The sequence below is a fragment of the Panthera uncia genome, chromosome B4 (assembly GCF_023721935.1).
Source record: "Panthera uncia isolate 11264 chromosome B4, Puncia_PCG_1.0, whole genome shotgun sequence".
NCBI classification, from domain to species: domain Eukaryota; kingdom Metazoa; phylum Chordata; class Mammalia; order Carnivora; family Felidae; genus Panthera; species Panthera uncia.
The window spans coordinates 87027240-87049119 of NC_064809.1; the positions used below are offsets into that span (position 1 = coordinate 87027240).

General features: G+C 39.3%; 1 protein-coding gene and 1 pseudogene across 2 annotated transcripts in view; one reads left to right on the forward strand and one right to left on the reverse strand.

Annotated features, from left to right (window-relative positions):
* The window catches only part of SRGAP1 (SLIT-ROBO Rho GTPase activating protein 1), a 284958-nt gene that overhangs the window by 147853 nt on the left and 115225 nt on the right, over positions 1–21880 (forward strand). For both annotated transcript variants that reach the window (XM_049625895.1, XM_049625894.1), the window contains exon 4: positions 19434–19496. In XM_049625895.1, coding sequence (XP_049481852.1) covers positions 19434–19496 — 63 coding nt within the window. The remainder of the gene's footprint in view (positions 1–19433; positions 19497–21880) is intronic.
* On the reverse strand, positions 20185–21500 carry LOC125919288 (actin-related protein 2/3 complex subunit 3-like; annotated as a pseudogene).

Below are 21880 nucleotides of genomic sequence, written 5' to 3' on the forward strand. Positions count from 1 at the left end.
ACAAGAGGTGGTCAGGTATTTCTTGCCCCATTCTGGAGCTCTGCCTCCCGAAGTGATTGAGACCTTGCCTTCTTCTTGCCATTATTCGTGCCGAAAGAGAGTGTCCTGCATCGGGCTTCAGGCTGCAGCCAGAAAATGTGCAGTTCATATGCTACACATAAAAATGTAATTAACGTCAGCAGTCATAATTTCAGGAAACAACAAAGCCAGCTTGCAGCAATCACTTTATTTAAGTACCTTATCACATGATCTAATTTCCCAATTTTAAGAATGTTAATAGAAGTGTGTCGTTTAGAGGGAGCACAGCAAAATGGTAGCAGTTACATAATGCTGAATTATCTTTGTGTGTTTTAAATTATCTTCAAGGCTATCATTTCCCCATGGATTATTTTCAGATTATTAATGTTTTTATCCTCCCTTGCTTTGCATAAATATGCATTCAGGTTTGTTTATTTCTTCACCAATAAATGACATTCGTACACTACCACTTAGGGAACTTTGTGCACCGAGCATGGTGCTCGGTGTTTTTCACACATTAGCTCATGCATCCTTGCAGCTGCCCAGTTAACAGGTATTATAATCCACATTTCAGGGAGGAGGAAATAAAACACTCAGAGATATAAATTGCACAGCCAGGCTAGCGGAGACGTATTTTGTCTTTGCCTGTATGTCTTAGCTCATAGTTACAATGAGTCTGTTGGTGTTCTTCCGTGGTAACTGGAGATGTTACTCGTTGCATAGGTCAGACACTTCTTAGAATGGGACATTGTGGTCTTGGCTCTCTCCATTTCTTCTGAAAATCCTGAAGAATGACAATTCTGGATGAGGCAGCAAAATCTGTCAGTCATCCAGCTATAGGTGGGGATTCAAAGCAGCAGAGACTAGTTGGAGGCCACTGAGAATTACTCCACTTTGGCATAAATGCCAGAGGTTATCAGATTCAGACTGGGAATTATCCCAGTTTTGATATTATTGATTGTGTGGCCCAATCTGAAAGGAATCAGAAAAATTTCACATTCTTAGTGAAATTTGGAATCATTTTTGTTTGTGATTAAGGCCAGTCATACTCTACTTACATACCCCAGCATGAAAAGAGAGAAAACAAAATCATTTCTTAGGAGAAATACATGTGTTTTCATTTAGACCATTGAAAACATTCAGAGGCTTTAATGTAAATTAAGAAAAGATACTAGTCTACTACAGATCTCTAACGCTCTAACCTTGTTTTAAAAAATCTGAAAACAACCAATCTGTGGAAGAGAAAGAATCTATTTCTTTTTGAATATAAAAATACATATTCATTGTAAAAATTCAGAAAACATTAAAAAACAGAACTAATTCTCCATGTGAACACCACCTGTGGTTAGTATCTTGGGCTGTATCTTTTCAGTATTTGTATGTATAAACATATTTATGTAATATACAACCATACATAAATGTTATTTTACAAAATTGAGATTTTGTTGCATGTAGCTTGTGAACCTGCCCTTTTCATGTAAAATTTGTTAGCATTTCCCATGTGTGGAAATAATCTTTTAAAACAGGATACTTCGTGCCCACATCGTGTTTTCACCATCTGCATGGACATGTTCTTTTCCTGTTGTTGGACATTTAAAGCTTTCACGCATCTATTTTTTCCTTATGCTATATTCCTTGAAGTAGAATGATTAGGTCAGAGGGTGGTATTAGAATGTCATGCTTTGGGTGAAATTTTTATCTTTTGCCTTTCTGGAGTAAAGATGGTCATGGTTGTGATTTACCAATGAGTAATTCATTTTCTGAAAAATAAATTTCCTATTTTATTAACAGAGAGCCACCACATGTAATTTAGTATGCTGATGCAATAGTAGTAAATAATATAACAAGAGGAACTTTTTCCAGAGCCTTTCAGTGCAGTGTAGCAGAAGAATTAAATGGTATGCTGGTGGCATCAGGGGACAGTTTAATTATTGATGGGACCTGGATAAATAAGTAGAATAGTTCAAGCTAACACTACTATCTGGTTCTCTTGAGTTTTACTGACCCTATGGCTAGCTGATTTTTCTGGAAATAAGTCAACATTAAACCCTTTTCAATGATGCGATTTTCTGAAATATTTTAGAAAATGCTTTGGATTTGTATTTATAAGTTGCTGATCAGTGTGGCTAGCGCTGAATAAATAGCGGTTGTCGGTACTGCTGTTACTGATGTTTTGCCTTAATTACTTGGTGACAAAAGGACATGTGTCCTGGCTGTAAACTTAGCAGGTGAGTTACTAGATAAGAGTATTCACCGTCAGTTCAGAAGCCGAGGACACTAACCAAGTGTAGATGTGTGTCTCCTTGGAAAATGATGTAATTAGAAACCTGATGGGAGCTAAATTGGGACATTTTGTCATGCAGCATGGTGCGGTGGTACTGACACTCTCATGTTAGCGTTTGAACCCATCATTACATTCAAAACAGTTGTTGACAACACTTGAAACGTTTTCGTGGTTAAAAAAACTGGGTGACTCGGTTGAGCACGCAGCTCTGGATCTCAGGATTGTGAGTTCGAGCTCCACATAGGATGTAGAGATTACTTCAAACTTTAAAAAAAAAAAACAACTTAAATGGAAGTGTGTGAACCAAAATTATTTTAAATGAACATCTCGGGGCCCCTGGGTGGCTCAGTTAAGCGGCCGACTTCGGCTCAGGTCATGATCTCGCGGTCCGTGAGTTCGAGCCCCGCATCGGGCTCTGTGCTGACGGCTCAGAGCCTGGAGCCTGTTTCAGATTCTGTGTCTCCCTCTCTTGGACCCTCCCCCGTTCATGCTCTGTCTCTCTCTGTCTCAAAAATAAATAAATGTTAAAAAAAAATTTAAATGAACATCTCTAAGTTACTTTTTTTCCCTTCTGTTTGCTTATCTGTGATTTCTGATTTTTGTACGATGAACATATTTTGTAAGACACAGAAGAAAAGAATTATTTATTATAAACTAAAACCTTAAAGAAACTTGGCCCAGAGTATACCAGTGTCCATAGTAAAAAAAAAAAAAAGGGGGGGGGACTACAAACAGTAACTAATTCTGCTCCAAATGCTGTTTGTTAATGGAGAATTGGCCTGTGCTCCAGGTGCACTTGAAAACTGTGCTTTGAACATAAAAAATTCAGATGGTTAAGATGAAAAGACATGAACTCAGGGAATTTCTGAGCAAGATAGCAGCTTGCACATGGGCTCTAAGTGTCTTACCTGCCAAGTTATCTTTGAAATGACTAATCAAATATATAAAGAGGAAAAACTGGAACAATCCTTTTAACTTCAGGCAGATCTCATTACTCCTTTCCTCACTCTCTCATCTCCCATGTTACTCTGAGTTAAAGTCTGCACCCCCACCCCTTTTCTCTTGCTATATTTTTCTCTGTAGCACTTCTCTCTTTCTGACACATTCTATATTTACTTAATATGTATTCATTTTGTTTCCCCTCAGTTAAAATTAAAAAAAATCTTTTTAATGTTTATTAATTTTTGAGACAGAGTGTGAGTGGGGGAGAGGCAGGGAGGGGGGCGCAGAGGAAAACAAGAATCTGAAGCAGGCTCCAGGCTCTAAGCTGTCGGCACAGAGCCCGTTGCAGGACTTGAACTCACGACCTGAATCAAAGTTGGGCGCTTAACCAACCGAGCCACCCAGGCACCCCTCCCCTCAATTTAAATGTAAGTTCCTGAGGGAAGTGTCCTTGTATCATTCATTGAAATACTAATACATACTAGATGCTCAGTTAATATTTATTGAGTGAGTAGATAATGAATATTTACATTTATGTTAGAAACCAGAGGTGAATGTCACCTGCATAACAGAAATTTCAAGACATTTCAAAAAGATCCAGTATTGACAGCTGGATTTAAGTAGCACTATTATGTGCAATCTACTTCCCAGGAGTGAGAACTCAGAGGAAAATCAGTCATGGGAAGTTTGTGGCAGAGTGGAATAAGTAAAGTACCAGCTTTCTGGTTAGATGACTGAAAAGGGTTTCCCAAAGAACCAAAAAGGACCGGAGAGATTATAGATGGGTGAAGATTAAAAAAAAACTCATAAAGTTTTCTCTTTTTGTTTTTAAGATTTTATTTTTAAATAATCTCTACACCGAACATGGGGCTCGAACTCACAACCCCACTGTCAAGAGGTCCCATGCTTCACCAACTGGGTCAGCCAGGTGCCCCCTATAAAGTTCTTTATGAACTCCTCAGTTCATCTCTGAGCTGAATAGGCTTGAGTCTGATTTTGAGGAGTATACCTACCAAAGATTTTGAAAACTGAGCTAAGGGATAGACCACTGCCTGGATTCCAGACTGAACTTTGGATGATGCATGTACAGGACAGATCCAAATAGTGTTACAAAGATGTTTGAAAAAGACCTGATGTTGAAACCACAACCGTGAAGGCTGGTCAGAATTTGCATCCTGAATTGAACCAGGTTGATGTCTTGATAAAACAACAATATCAATATTTTGCATGTGGTTTAAACAAGACTCCAAATCTCATAATATCATATTCAAAATACCCAGAATACAATCCAAAATTACTCAGCATATAAAGAACCATGAAAACTTCAATTCACATGGGAAAAGACCATCAACAGATGATTCTGAATTGATGCAAATGTTGGAATTACCTACCAAACATTTTTAAAGCAACCATGATAAAAATGTGCCAAGAAGTACGAACAAACACTCTTGAAGTGAAGGGAAAGATAGGAAGTAACCAAAATAAAAAAACTCACTAAATGGGTTCAATAGCAGAATGGAAATAACATAGGGAAAAGTCAGATTAATTTCTGTTAATCTTGAAGACTGATTTATAGAAGTTGTCCAATCTGAACAACAAAGAAAAATTTGAAATAGAAAATGATCATTGCCTCATGGACCTTTGGGACAATACCAAAAGTCTGACAGCTGTATCAGTAGACAGCACAGTCCCTGAAGGAGAGGAGAAAAGAGTTTGTGCAGAGAAAATATTTGAAAAAACAATTGCAAGAAAACTTCCCAAACATGGCAAATGAGATAAACCTACATATTCAAGAAGCTTAGCAAAATCCAAACTGGATGAATCTTTTGTTTGTTTGTTTGGTTGGTTTTGGAGGACGGGGAGAGAGGGAGGGGCAGAGAGAGGGAGGCACAGAATCCAAAGCAGGCTCCAGGCCCTGAGCTGTCAGCACAGAGCCCAACGGGGTGCTTGAACCCACAAGCCGTGAGATCATGACCTGAGCCGAAGTCGGACACTTAAACAACTGAGCCCCGCAAGTGCCCCAAAACTGGATGATGAATCTTTAGAAGTCAATACACAGATGCATCATAATCAGATTGAAAACTAGCAAGATTATAGGAAGCAGCCAGGGAAAAAAATGATACCTTACTTATTAGAGAACAAGAATTGGATGATTGGATTTCTTTCTGCATTAAATGCCAGTAGCCCCTTACCAGTTGTGACAACCAAAAATGTATTCGGATATTAACAGATGTCCCTGGTCAGAGAGAATTGGCCCAAGTTGAGAACACTTGATTCTTACTGAGTCCTCCATTCTCCCAAACACTTTTTTTGTTGTTGTTTAAAGAAATGTGTAATTTGATTTTTCAATTACAGGGCTTACAAAACTCTTAATTAAATTAACATGGAGTAAGTCAAAAGACACCCAGCCTCTCACCTCCCATAAAGAAGGATAAAAAATACCATTCAGTACCAGGTTTGTTTAGGTTCATTTATTTATAAAAGATGAGCACTTATTAAAACCCATCTTCAAAGAGCTGTAGACACTGAATCTGTACCATTCTCCTCATCCAAGGAGGAAATTGCAGCCTTAAGAAAAGAACTGATGAGGAGAGAACATTCCTACCATATGTCGAGGTGTCTGCAGTTGAGATCAACGAAGTCTAAAGCAACCTGAAAACCGTATTCTGGTTGCTAGCCAAGCCTTCTTACCATTTGAAGACTGTATTTAATTTCACATGGTAGGATTCTAAAAGATTTCTAGCAGCTGCAAGAAATGCCATATTGGGGGGTATTGCACATAGAATAAATATTTGAATTAAGAAACACTTGTGATACCTTGAATTATAGCAACCCAAAAATACGCACTTGCAAACAGATACTGACTGTGGCTGTCAGATCGATTTCAGTGCTTTTAAAATCTGAATCAAAGGGAGTGCCTGGGTGGCTCAGTCAGTTAAGCAGCCTACTTCAACTCAGGTCATGATCCCATGGTTCATGAGTTCAAGCCCCGTGTCGGGCTCTGTGCTGACAGCTCAAAGCCTGGAGCCTGCTTCAGATTCTGTGTCTCCCTCTTTCTCTGCCCCTCCCCTGCTTGTGCTCTCTCTCTCTGTCCCTCTCTCCGTCTCTCCCTCTCCCTCGCGCGCGCGCTCTCAAAAATAAACACTATAAAATATTTAAAATCTGAAAGGAAAAAATTATTAGAAAAGTAGTTAGAGACAAGCAGGTATTTTACCAACTTAAATACATTGTCAGATGAACCTTAGAAAGTTATGAAAATAATAAATTTTGACACTGAATATATGAACTATTTACATTGAAAAAAACAGTAATGTTTAATAATTGATAGTAAATAAATACGTGCGCCATTTTACTTTTTAAACTTTGATAGTTTTAAGTGAACAAGAATCCTATTTGGCTTAGTGCACTGGCTTGAATAAACATGCCCACAAAAATTTCATCTCTTTAGCTCTTAAGATGGAGATTGCAGGGGTCTAATAAAATAATATTTTATTATTTGGCAAGGTCTTATAATTCCACTGAAAATAATCATAACAAATCCATTGTAACTTTCACTTTTCTTTCTCTTCATTTTTTTCTGAAACTTTACTGAAATCAGCTTCCTTTTCAAAACAAAGTGGACATTCTGTTTTTCATTCAACAAACATGTATTATCATTATGTGACAGGCACAAGGGTGCATTCTGAGATTACAAAAGGGAGTAAGGCCCAAATCCTCAGTACCCCAAAGGAGCTTATAACCTAATAAGAAAAGGAAGTGTAGAGATAAAAATTACGTTACAAACCAGTATCTGCTCTTACAGAGAAAGGACCTAAAACTGCCATAGCACAGGGGGGATTGTAAGACATACTGCCTAGGAAAATGGGAGCGCCTGGGTGGCTCAGTTGGTTGAGCATCCAACTTCGGCTCAGGTCATGATCTCCTAGTCCATGAGTTCGAGCCCCACGTCGGGCTCTGTGCTGACAGCTCAGAGCCTGGAGCCTGCTTTAGATTCTGTGTCTCCCTCTCTTTCTGCCCCTCGCCCACTCACGCTCTGTCTCTGTCAAAAATAAATAAACATTAAAAACAGATTTAAAAGAAAATGGAGAAAGGCTCCACAGAGTCTTTGAAGTGGCATTTGATCATTGTCTTAAACTTGGGTTTTACAGAAGAATTAGGGGAAGTGTATTCTTTTATACAGAGAGAACAGTAAAGGACAAGGTCCTGGGATTCTGATCAAGCCTAGCACGTATCTAGGAAATGGCTGTAGGGGAAGATGATGGTAGGTGGGACTCCTGGTGGCCCTGTCTACCTGACTCCTAACAGCAGTGAGCTGTGAAGATAGGTTAGGGCCTCCTTTTTTGCCTCGACCTAAAACTCCCATCAGTTATACAGCTGGCCAAGCTCAGGAATGTAGCCTGTAGGATGGTGAAGCATACATAATGGGGTAACAGCTGGCTGAGATTTAGAAAGGCATATTTGGTGGGGGTGCAGGGGGTGGAAGTGCAAGAATTTTCTGTTTGAGGAATTGGTAGGTGGTCATTTAAGCAACTAAAGAAGCCAAGAGAGCTTTTTTTTTTTTTTTTTTTAATTTTTTTAACGTTTATTTATTTTTGAGACAGAGAGAGACAGAGCACGAACAGGGGAGGGGCAGAGAGAGAGGGAGACACAGAATCTGAAACACGCTCCAGGCTCTGAGCAGTCAGCACAGAGCCCGACGCGGGGCTCGAACTCACGGACCGCGAGATCATGACCTGAGCCGAAGTCGGACACTTAACCGACCGAGCCACCCAGGCGCCCCTCAAGAGAGCTTTTTAATCAGGGATATGACATAATCAGCTTTGTTTGTTGAAAGCACTACGAAGAGTCAATTGAAATGAGAACAAACTGGTCTTAAGGAAACTAGTGACAAAGCTATTGCATTAGTAATCTGGCTGGTAATTTTTTCTGTTTCGTGAATTATGACCAGAGAGTAGTTCCATGTTTCTACTGTCTTCATAAAGCTTGCATTTATATAGATTGAGAATTAACTAAATGCTTTGTGGTGGTGGTGGTTTTACAAAAGATCTGTCCTAGTCAGATTTTCTTAAGGCTTCTACTCTTTTAACTGATGCCTCTTTACCCTGTTGGAAAAGAAAAAGAATCTAACAATGATTCCAGGATTCCTGGGCTTATTGTAACCACGTAGACATGGGTTTGGACTGTCTCCACAGAACGGGGTGGTTGCAAGTCACTGGGAGGTGTGTGTTACTTCTTGATAATCCTTTCAATATTTTAGCCTCCACTCCTTGAAATATAAAGAAAGAATCTCTATGGTACTTCTAGCTGCAAGGCAACGATGGGGGCGTGGCAAGGAGAATGTGCTCTCATATCCTTAAACTGTGTCATGTAAGGAATAAAGACACTGGGGATACTTAGTACAAAGAAAGTCAGCTTTTGCTAGGAGAGAGTAGCTGTCTTCACGTATTTGAAGACCTGTTGTATAGAAGATGGTTTGCATTGTCTAGCTCTCTAAGTCTACAGGAGTTAAGACCAATTGATAGAACGTAGGTGGAGACAGGTTCCTTAATCTAAGGAGGACTATCTAGCAGTTACTACAGTCTGAAGTCAGCAAGGGGGAGCTTACAGTTAAGAGTTTTGCTTTGTTGTGGCTTTGGAATGGACTTTATCCTTCCTGCTGTAGTACCTCAAACAAAATTGAAGTATTCTAGAAAGTCTTGAAATATGTTGAAGGGACCATCTGAGACATACTGAGTTGAAAGTCAGTATGAATACACTGTCGCATCAGCATTTCAAAAAATGGAGGATGACCTCATGAAATGAAACAAGGAATGACCTTGAGCTGATAATAGCATCATGACAGAGCCTATATTCATGGAGTTCTTAGTATGTGCCGGATACTCTGTTACGCACCTAACAATTTAATCCTTGTAAGAACCCTAAGGAGTACACAGTTGACCCTTGAACAATGTGAGGGTTGGGGTGCCAACCTCCTGCACAGTTGCAAATCTGCTTATACCTTCTGACTCCCCTAAAACTTAACTACTAACAGGGGCACCTGGCTCTGACTCTTGATTTTGGCTCAGGTCATGATCTCACAGTTTGTGAGTTCAAGCCCCGCATGGGGCTCTGCGGTGATGCTGTGGAGCCTGCTTTGGGATTCTCTGGCTCTGTCTCTCTCTCTGCCCCTCCCTGCCCCCCCCCAAATAAAAAATTAAAAAGAAAAAAAAATTAACTATTGTCTACTGTTGACCAGAAGTCTTACTGATAACATAAACAGTCATTAACACATATGTTATATGTATTATATACTGTATTCTTACAATAAAGTGAGCTAGAGAAAAGAAAATATTACTTAAAAAGTCATAAGGGGTGCCTGGGTGGTTCAGTCAGTTGAGCCTCCGACTTTGGCTCAAGTCATGACCTCGTTGTGATTTCGAGCCCCGCATCAGGCTCACTGCTGTCAGCGCAGACCCTGCTTCAGATCCTCCTTCGCCCATTTTATTCTTTCAAAAATAAATATTTTAAGAAATATTTTAAAAAATAAGTCATGTGGAAAAGAAAATGCACTTGCTGTACCATACTTATTTTTAACAAACCCTGCGTGTAGGTGGACCCGGGTAGCTCAAACCCATGTTGTTCAAGAGTCAACTGGATATTGTAATATTCTCCATTGTACAGATGAGCAAACAGTTCAGAGAAGTAAAGGTATTAACAGGGGGGAGAGAGAATCCCAAGAAGGCTTCCGCACTTAGTGCGGAACCTGGCCCACGGCTCAGTCCCACAACCCTGGAATCATGACCTGAGCTGAAATCAAGAAGCGGGCACTCAACCGACTGAGCCACCCAAGCAGCCCTGATTTATGATTTAGGTTAAATTCTTGAAGATTGATTAGTTTATTAAATTTTGAGTTTGCTTCAAGAGCTGTATATAGAGATTTTACTTGGTTTAGATTGTTTGACTAAGCATAAGTCAGATTGGATTGAAATTGTTTATCTGTCTCGCTAAACTGTAAGGCTGTGTTTCTAACCTTGGCACTTAGAAGGCACTCATAAAATCTCATAGAATGAGTGAGTACAAGAATGATTGAACTTTTTATTAGTATCAGAGAATCTCGACCTTTTGCTTACTAATTCAATAGATTACTTATAAATGAGCAAATCTACTTAATTGATTTATTTTTGTAAATAGTCTGGATTTTTCTTACCACAGTGCTATTAAGACTAAGATCATGGGTTCTCTACACAGTGTGGTCTAATTTGTTTCAACACAGAATATGCTCATAACCTGGCCACCTGTGTCATAGACCTAAGCTTTTGGTCACACAGAGAGGCAGTGTGGCTTAGGATCCCTGCACACCACATTTGCCATAGGAGAGAAAGACAGTTGGCTTCAGTGAGAAATTTGTAGACTCAGGTTCATGTACTATAGGATATCTGTTATTATGCTAACAATAAGAAATGTTAATAAAGTTTGAGTTAGTAAATTTTTGTAAAGCAGCATATTGAAAAATGGTCTGGAGGGGCACCTGGGTGGTTTAGTCAGTTGAGCGTCCAGCTTCGGCTCAGGTCATGATCCTGTGGTTCCTGAGTTCAAGCCCCACCCACATCGGGCTCTGTGCTGACAGCTCAGAGCCTGGAGCCTGCTTTTGGATTGTATGTCTCCCTCTCTCTCTGCCCCTCTCCCCGCTCATTCTGTCTCTGTCTCTGTCTCTGTCTCTCTCTCTCTCTCTCTCTCTGTCTCTCTCTCTCTCTCTGTCTCTCTCTCTCTCTGTCTCTCTCCCTGTCCCTGTCTCTCTCTCAAAGATAAACATTTTTAAAAAGAAAAAATGGTCTGGAAGTACGTGTCTTACATTTTAAAAAAGTTAATTATATTACAGTCTGAACCAAAATTTCATAACACATTCTGATTTTCATTGGGTGGGTTTGTTTATATCAGCTACTGAGGACTTATGCCTGAGTGATTATTCATTTAGTGACACTGAAAAGGTATGTCTAATTTGTCACCATTTTGAGTAGAGAAATAACCCTAGCACGAAAAACTGTGTTTCTTGAAGAGTTAAGGAAATGCAAGCTGAAAATGAAAATAGTGGTCACATCTCTTTTATTCCCTGTAGGATTTTAAATTTCAGTCTTGGGTTACTTCACATGTCTGTTCTGGTGCGTTTATACCTGGGAGGTTATAAGTGACTTTGGTATACATGACTTGGCATCTTCCAATTTTTTTTTAATGTTTTTATTGATTTTTGAGAGAACGCAAGCGGGGGAGGGGCAGAGAGAGGGGGGACAGAGGATCCGAAGTGGGCTCTGGGTAGAAAGCAGCAAGCCCTATGTGGGGCCCAGACCCATGAATCATGAGATCATGACCTGAGCCAAAGTTGAACCTCAACCGACTGAGCGTTCCAGGCGCCCCAACTTTGCACCTTTCAAGTTATCAGCATATGGGCTCAACATAGCAATAGCAGGCCTTTTTCACCTGGATGGCAAATGCCACATTTGCCTAGCAATTTATTAGTAAGTATTTTGGGAGATGTTCCAGATACTTCCTTTAAGATTCAGTTTTGTCTTGTTCCACAATGGAAGTTCTTTCTCCTGTACGTCTATGATTCTTATTTTCCCACATTTTCTAATGGCATGGAGTTTTGTCTCAGAGAACACTGATTGATTTTCTCAGGAATGAGGCTAATTCCATGCACTGATACTTAGTTGTGCATTGTCATAAATACAAAACCATGTTGCTTAATGGATAGAAGGGAATGTAGAGAAACACCATAAATGTTATCCAGAAGCTTGGTTCAGGACATTAAGACCATCCCAGCTTTCTGCATTAGGTGTTTCACAGGATGCTGTTGCCTCTGTCTTCAGAGTTTTCGTGACTCAAGAGAATCTATTATTGTAAATACATATGAACATGAGCTTTGGAAACTTAAAAGCACACATACTGTGGAAATATGGGTTGACCCTTTTAACCAAAATTTATATCTAAAACTCACCAAGCGTGAGACACTAAAAACATTTAAAACCTTCTTATTAAATATTTAATCTGGTTTTCCTCTTTCTCTCTTATTCCCACTCTGACTCAGCATAAGGTCAGGATTCTGGTCATCACAATAGATTTACTTTAAAAATGCCTCTGTGTGAGCCCAGAAGCCCTCTGAATTGGTCATTTAATCCAACCACATAGATCACTTGATTGATCGCTCGGTGTATTCACCTGTGATTGTATTAATTATGCTCTTTGTGCTGCCTTTCTCTCTCTCATTTCTGGGAGTTTCCAGGGAGCAAGGCTGCAGGCCTCCAGGAATAGAGATCCTGGCCAGGGACCACACAGTGTAGTGCTGATTACAGTGCTCTGCATAGAAAGCTGTTTGGGCATGTCTGGCTCTTCCATGAGATTTTAAGCTGTGGAGGGCAGAAGTCGTGCTTTATTCACTCAGGTCTGGGCCCATTCAACAAATGCATATCTAGAACCTATGGAGTGCCAGGCACCCAAGCAGGTCCTAGAGCACATAATCTCTGTTCTCAAAGAAACTCTGAGGAGAGAAAGAAATGTGATAGGTGTAATATTAGTTGGGTAGCATCAGCTTACCACTCACCATATGCCACGTTTTGTGTTAAGTATTAATAAGGACCATCGCAATAAAACTCTTAACATAGAGAGTACTTGTGTCTCCATTTTGTCATTGGAAAAACTGAGGTCTCACAAAATTACTTTATTTACGCACAGACTATACCACGTTTGACAATAGGCAGTTTGATTTTAGAGTATGAACTCTTAACCACTAAATTATACTGCCTGGGAGTGGTGAAAAATGTATTCTGAAATAACAGAGAAGGCGGGACATAATTTCTTTCTTTGGGAGACAAGACAAAGTTACAAGAAAGTTTTCAAAGTAGCAGATAGGACTCTACCAGGTACAAAAAGGAAGGAGAGTCCTGGCAGAGGGGCCAGCCTGGGAAAAGTACGGGGATGTGATTGAAAGCAGGACACGTGAGGTGGCAGTTTATGGCCAGGCTGAAGGATGTAGTTTGAAATTTGTGAAAGGCGAAGTAGACTAGTTAGGCAGAGGAGGTTATGAGAAATTGAAGAATTTTGAACTCTATCCTGCAAATACATAGCAAGCCTTTGGAAGGCTTTAATCAGAGAAAGGACATAACTAGATTTTTTTTTTTTTTAATTCTAATGGCATGCAGAAGATTAGATCAGCCAGGATAGATAGGATTGGTGACTTCTCCTTTAGAGAGATGAAATGAATCCTGGATGAACCCCAGATTCTGACTTGAGTGACACTGTTGCCCTGAAAGAACTATAAATTCATCAGAACCTTTTTAGAAAATAATATTCTCATATGTATCAAGAGGCTTAGAAGTGTCAATACTTTTATCCTACTAATTTCATGTCTGGGAATTGATCTTAAGGAAACAATGTAAAATGCAAGCTATGCCCTTAGACCAGCATTTTTGATAATAGTTCAGAGTGCTTAAAGCAGATTGGTGAAATTGAATGACTAAATAAATGATGGAATGATTAGTGAAAAATAGTGGAAATATTGGCAACCATAATAGAAGAATGGTTAATATACATTCACTGGGTAGTTATTATGAATCCAATAATGATGGTTCTGAAAGTATGTAAGTACATGGAGAAGTGTATGGTAATTGGAAAAAAGAGTAGAAAAAGATACGTCATTATTACAGAACGATTACACTGCAGACCTATGTTTAGATAAATAAACTTGAAGGAAATGAAATTATAATGGTGGTAGGTGTGTACCTCTGTTCTCTATTTTTTAATATTCTTCAATATACTCAATTTTTATATGGAAAAAGGTAAACACTTGGGGTTGGCTTGAACTCATGTTTGATGTATCTGAAACATCAAAGTGACAAACAGAAAAGAAATAGCCTTGATATTCTGCTCACAGAGGCACACATCAGAGACATTCTGCACACATCAGAGACATTCAGGTATTCTACACATCAGAGACAGTCAGTAAATGTCAACTGTATTGAAGCTGTAACCATTTTCCATCCCCTTGGGTAAGAACATCAGGGTTTCGTTGTAATGTATGGGAAGTTTTACCATCACTGGAACTTACATAGACTCGTATTAATGGGGGGGGGGGGTGGAGGGTGGGAACCAATTCTTCATGTTCCCAACTTCGTACCTGAAGCAGATGAAGCGACTCCCCTGCCCTGCGCAAAAGTAATTTTAATCCACCAATCTCAAGTAATGTAGAAAATACCTGATTTCAAATGTATATCCTTTTATATAAAGTCATTCTTTCCTCTTGTAAGGGAACACTGATTGCTTTTCTTAATACTAAGGTATCATTTTTCCTAGTAGTTCTTGTTCAAGGATCAAGGGTCTGCTTCATTGTTTTCAAATTTCTAATGAAAAAGAAACCAGAGGCATATTTAACCTATTGAATTTTTATGGGCTTTGAAAATCCAAGTATTTTCTAATTGGAGGGTTTCAGTTCATTAGTCTAACATTGCCACTGCACTAACTGTGTGCCACAGCAGGCGGCTTAAGATGATTTCTTTTGGGGTCCAGGGTAGTATTTTGAAGAAAGGATTGTTATTCACTGTTTGTATAATAATCTGGAGACATGCTTAAAGTTGAAGTGGGGCTAACATGAGGTGATCCAATCACTGTTAACATGCCATAAGCACAAGCACCATGACCCCAGCACTCAAGACAAGGACTTGATGTTGGGTCCAGCCCATGTATCCATGCTTCACTCATTAGTCACATGAACTTGGGCTTCAGAGCACAGTCCAGTTCTTTAACCATCTTTGCTGACTAAAGAAGTCATGGTGGGAAGACAGTAGTTAATTTTGAAGTTATTTACTAGACCGAAAAGATTTGAAACCAACAGGTAGCAACTTTAGTGATGTGTCATGGGTATAGCCAGGGGTTTACCGACCTGAAAGACACTCCCTGCCAACTTTTGAGAAAAATCTAAAATTCCCCATGGGAACCAGGATCCTTAAGGGCCTCTTTCATGATTTGTATATATCTTTTCATGTTACCTTGAGGAAATGTCCATTTGCCAGTGGATGTTTTATTTTGGGGGAAGGGGTGGTACCTAGCACACATTACATTTTTTTAAGTTTATTTAATTATTTTGAGAGAGACAGGACATGAGTGGGTGAGGGGCAGAAAGAGAGAGAGAATCCCAAGTAGCCTCTGCGCTGTCAGCACAGAGCCCGACACGGGGCTCAGACTCACAAACTGCAAGATCATGACCTGAGCTGAAGTCAAGAGTCAGATACTTAATCACTTGAGCCACCCAGACACCCCATTAGCAGATGTTTTGTTAATTCATCGTGTGTTACTAGTGGTAGGACTTCCATGAAAATGGAATACGGAAAGGTAAGGTTACTTAACGTACATATGGGGAAGGGAGTATGGCTGGAGCACAATGCTTGGGACCCTTTCAAATGAGATGCCATTTGGAGGGATCTAATAACCACGGCAGAGGGACATCAAAATCAAATCAACCAGTGTCTGCCCAGCTCTTTCTACATGAAAGTCAATGCAGCAAGTCTCCTTAGAGACCAAAAGAAGGAGAAATATGACGTGGCCTTTACGCTTAAGGAAGTTGCCATTACAAATAGTGTCTGGGAAAGAAATAATTGTAATATTTAAGGAGAGTTTACTGTGTGTTAGATATCGTTCTTAATGCAATGTGCGTGTCATCTGATTAATGCTCTCATCAACCCTATGAGATAGGTGCAATGACTATATTCATTTTACAGATCTGGAAACTGAGGCTCAAGGGAATCCAAAGTCTTTGAAACTTAAGACCCAGGCGTTCTGACTCCAGAGCCCTTGCTTTTAAGTGTTATGCAATACTACCTCTCAGACAAATTTTTTATATTTCAGGGCCTCTGGGAAAAGGTGAAAGAGAAACCTAAGAGTATGCTTGGGAGAGCACATTTTGTGATGCCAGATTTCTTCTACCTCACTACCTGAAATCTTGTAAAATGTGAAATACACAAAGAATCTTCTTGCTTGTTCTAAGATACATGACCTAGGATAGCTTGGGAGGACTCCTATCACCCCAAATTTCAGTCTTTAATCTGATTCTAAATATTCTTGTTCGGGGCCAATCAGACCAAAGGGACTTTCTGTTGTTATTGTCCTGAGCCTTTGCCAAGAAATACTTTATTTTTGGACCTCCTACCTGAAATGTGGTCAGCTGAGCAGAGTCTGTTGGTGGCCTTTGATCCCATTAGAGGGTTCTGAATCAGTGACCCAGATCCTTGAGTGAAATTTGATATTAAAATAATACCAAACTGAAGTCCTAGGAGATTCCAGTGTAATGTATACAAGTCAGAATAACCAAGACTTGGGGAAAATAAAATGAGTTTCAGGTGGCTTCATTTGCTCACTTGTGGCTTGCCTTTCACTCTTGAGTGACTCTTAACCCACCTCTTCACATATCAGGGACACAGCAAAACATAAAGTCTCTAACTCCAATTTAAAGATTTTAGAAGCTGGCAGAGCTTGATAAACAGCAGTACTGTATCACGTAAAAAGACCTAGTGACAAAGGCTGCTAATAATGAATTTGCATTTCTCCAAGTTCAGGTACTGCTCTGATGTCATCTTCCCACACTGTTTTATCTTTCGGAGATTTTGCTTCATCACATTTGGCCTTTTTTGAGGGAAGCCTGACCCAGTGACCTTGCATTTGCAGACGGGCTGTATTTCATCTAAGTCCTAATATTTCCTTACAAGTGGCCTGTGGGCCTTTCCTTTCCATCCTCTCCCCAGTGGCCAACCTTCAGCAGATGTGGTAACTAATTCAGCTCTTACTCAGACGCAGTATTTCAGCTTCTTTACAGATTCATTTAGCAAGTGTTCATTGGAAGCTTCCCATGTGCCCCAGCAGGACCTGGTCTAGTGGGGGAGGGAATGTCACCTTAAATACCAAACCGTTGGTGCCTCCTCTGCCTCCCCCTAGTCCTAGCCTGGTTGCCAAGCACCGTGCAGGACAACAGAGTCACAGAGCTGATAAAGATGTGGCCCTTACCCCTGATGCTGGCAGTCCAGTGGGAGACACATAAATGATCCAGTGGGTGTGGTCGTTCTTGATTCAAACTGTAGGTTAAGCCACACTACGTTTTTTTCCATTCTCTGTAGCAGACTACATAATGAACTCAAAACAGGATGAAAAGTAATTTGGATACATGAATGCCTTTAAAATAGCTTGTAGATTTTGCTAGGGAAAAAAAAGATTCAAAAACTCCTATATCAAACTCTTAGAATTAGCCTAGGGAAGACTATTTTAAATGCTGGTTATTTACCAATTGAGTGGAAAAGGAGAACTCTTTTTCATTGTCATGAAAATAATAAGTGCAGATGAGCACAGGGTGATGTATGGAAGTGTTGAATCATTCACTGAATTGTACACCTGAAACTAATATTATACTGCATGTTAACTAACTAGAATTCAAATAAAAACCTAAAAAATGCAGGAGCAAAGGTATATGGACTGTAAGTGGCCTTACCATTGCACTGCTTTGAAAATGCTTTCTTTTATTTTTTTTTTAATTTTTTAATATTTATTTTTGAGAGAGAGAGAGCATGAGCAGGGGAGGGGCAGAGAGAGAAGGAGATAGAGAATCCAAAGCTGGCTCCAGGCTCTGAGTTGTCCACAGAACCTGATGCAGGGCTTGAACCCACCAACTGACAGACATGACTTGACACAGTCGGACACTCAACCAACTGAGCCACTTAGGCACCCCCTGAAAATGCTTTCTTAACGCTAAAATTGTAGTTAGTCACATAGTTCCCTTGGAAAGGGAGAGTTAATTTCTGTTTTGATTTCTAACTTAGCTTTTTGGGACTCACACTGCAAGATTTCTCTGTGACATCTCTGTCAGGATGCTGGAACTCATCTTTTTTAGTGATGTTAGTTTTGCAACTCAACTTCTGAGCAAGCACGATGCTTCACCCGGCTTACTTTTTCCTCTCTCTTCTTGATAAAGTCTGATTCAGATGGTTTACAAGAGCCATTCAGACTCTCTACTTATTTGCCTCTGTCCAGCCTATGGTGACAATTGGTGCACACATCTAGTACTTAGAAAGGCCATTTAACTAGAATCAAACAGACAATAACAACTGTTAACAAGATGTGGAAGAAGGTGTGCACTGTTGGTGGAAATACTAATTGGTATAGCTAATGAGGAAAGCAATGTGGAGGTTCCTCAAAATATTAAAAGTGGAGGGGCACCTGGCTGACTCAGTAGGTGGTGCATGCAACTCTTGATCTTGGGGTCATGAGTTAGAGCCCCACGTGGCATGTAGAGATTACTTAAAACTAAAACCTTACAAAAAATTAAAAATAGAATTATCATATGATCTGGTAATTCCACTACTGGTTATTTGCCCAAAGAAAATGAAAGCACTCATTTGAAAAGACATACGCACCTCTGTGTTTATCGTAGCATCATTTACAGTATCCAAGATGCGGAAGCAACCCAAGTGTCCATTGATAGATGAATGGGTAAAGATGTGGGGTGTGTGTGTGTGTGTGTGTGTGTGTGTGTGTGTGTGTGTGTGTTGGAATATTACTAAACCATAAAAAGGATCAGATCTTGCTATTTGCAACAATATGGATGGACCAAGAGAGTGTTATGCGAAGTAAATTAAGTCAGACAAAGAAAGACACATACCTTATGATTTCACTTGTATCTGGAATCTAAGAAGCAAAAGAATCAAACAAAAAGCAGAAATGGACCCATAAATACAGAGAACTGATGGTTGCCACCTGGGAGACAGTAAGGAGATGGGCAAAATGGGTAAAGGTGAGTGGGAGATACTGGCTTCCAGTTATGGAATGAATAAGTTGTGGGGAATGAAAGATACAAATAGGGAATGTAGTCAGTGGTGTTGTAATAGCATTGTGAGGTGACAGATGGCGGCTACACTTGTGGTGAGCATAGCATAACCTTTAGAGATGTTGAATCACTATATTGTACACCTAAAAGTAATGTAACATTGTGTGTCAACTATACTTTAATTGAAAACAAAGGGCAGTTTGGTCAAAACTGTTTCTTACAGTCGGGCTATGCTGGCCTTCTCTTGTATTATATACATTGTTTTATTTTCAGTCAGTGGACTTTTTAAGATGTAAATAATTTGGAAACAAGTTTCTGTTACGTTTTTAAAGATTCGTAATTTTTTCTTAATTGTAGAGCAAAGAGATTGCATTCCAGCTTCATGAGGATTTGATGAAGGTTCTTAATGAACTCTATACGGTAAGCACATAATCTTTCTTCTTTTGAAAGAATCTTTGCTTGGGAATTTTGGTTTGCAGAAACAGTGCTCTGATTCGAATTCATTCCAAGCTAGGGTGTTGATGGATGCTTCTCTGGTTGAAATGTTGATCCAAGTGGATAGATGCACACTACTACGGTCTTAGGCTACTCTTTCCGTTGGGGAGACTGTGTTCAAGTAAATATGTATATGCAGTTAGCACACTTTAAGAAACTAGAGTTTAGATGTCCCTGTAAGATTATGTTTGTAACTAGTTGGATTATATGTGATCTATACGTATATTTAATGCCAGAATATTTTGATTTAAATTGTTGCCATTTTTTTTAAATGCCCATTTATTTATTTTGAGAGAGAACTCGTGAGTGTGAGTGGAGGAGGGGCAGAGAGAGAGGGAAGGAGAATCCCAAGCAGGCTCCATGCTGTCAGCACAGAGCCCAACATAGGGCTTTCTCCCAAGAACGATGAGATCATGACTTGAGCCGAATGGAAGAGTCGAACGCTTCACCGACCGAGCCCCTGAGGCATCCCAAATTGTTACCATTCTTGCATTAGCCATCCCAGGATTTGAGCAATTTAGAGTTGCTTTTATTCTGTTACTTTAATTTTTATTCCCATTTCAGTTAAATTGTTTGGTTAATGACCTAATATATTAAAATTACTTTTGGGGAGGTATCAGTTTTCCTTCTTGGCAATAATTTGCTTTTTTGAATTTAAATTTTATTCAGGTTGCTGTATATAATCATAAGAAATTAAACAATTTAAAGCTATTTTATTTAAAAAAAAACAGGTTGCAAGTTGGAGTTAGTCATATGTCTGTGTAAAATTTTTTACGCTTAATGATCTTTTTTTTTTTTTACAAGGAATATTAGAAGTTCCTTTATTATTACCTGTTCTTATTAAGCACCAGCTTAATACCACAGAAAATTTCAAATCACCCTTTGGCAATTCATTCTTCCCTCCCCTACCCAAATTCTTGATAAAGAGCTCTTCGAGTGAAGACATGCTCTCTTCTGTCTTCTGTATAAAACTTTATGAAATAAAGGCAAATTACTGTGTACCTCTTGCTGTAAAATGCTGCCCAAGGCTGTGGAAAAACTGGGTCTTCCCAGGCTCCTTTTACTCTTCAGGTCCTGAAAGACTCTTGTTCATAAATTGTCTCTTCACAAAGCAAGTCCACCACGTGCTGAGGGTCAAAAACTTTCTCACAAAGTCTCAGCCCAGTCTCTTGTCTCAGCTGCTATAAGTAGGCCCTCATCACCTCAGCTTCCTGTTTGTTTGCAGATTTGGCATAAATTGCATTAAGTGGAAAATCAGGCTCTCCAGGAACGGGGAAATTAGTGATTCCCAGCAGATACATTACTTTCTCACCTTGGCCTTTGGAGTTGCATTTTTGGAGTTTCTTTAGACACTCAGAAATGTAGAGATTGTATATATCAAGGTTCTATCAGCTTCATTCTTAATGAATTCATTCATTCATTCATTCTTGAGAAACACCTTGGCCTTGAAGTCATAGATGGCTTCATCCACAAATTCTGTATCATTTGTGTCTCCAGGGGCAGGTCATTTGAACTGACTTCTAATAGGCAACAGTGCCGTGTTGCCAATGAGTTTGGTGTCAGGGTCCATGAGGGAAGAGTGGTAAGCCAGCATCTTGGTGGTGCTGGGCTTCAAGCTAGATGAGGAGATTGGGTTTAGAATGCAAAGCTGCTGGTCCGGTGGCCCACATGGGCAATGATCTTTCATTATTAAATAAAAATTCCTTCTGGAGGAAGTCGATGAGTTTTTATTTTATAAGAGAGAATCACATAATGAGAAGTGAATAATATTAATTTGTTCTAGCTATAGATATTTGCATTTTTGCACAAGATTATTTGAATTTTTATTTATAGGCAAATCAAACCTGAAACATTACTAACATGTTTCTTGATTTACAGGTTGCATTTGTTCTTAAAAAGCCATGTGTGTGAAATACAATTTCGTAAATTGTTTTTAAGCCTCCATTGATACTTGCTAATTGAAAGACACTGTAGTTTTAAGCTTTCATAAAGTGAGTGATAGTCTTATAAAATTTGCTTTCCAATTTTTTTGTACATGTGTGATAAATTTGTATTTTTAATGGCACATTTGCTACGCCTGTACTTAGGAATTAAATTGACAATTTCTATTTGTTAGTTCCTCCTTAAGGAACTTTTAACTTTGCTTGCAAAAGCCTCTTTATAAGGTCATATCCTCTAACAAATTCCTAATGAAAGGGAGTTTTTGATGATAAAGGCCATTTATTAGCCCACGCTTTGTGTGATTTGTTAATTTCTGATAACCTAAGTTAGCCAACCATTTCTATATTTAGAATTCAGAATTTAGATTT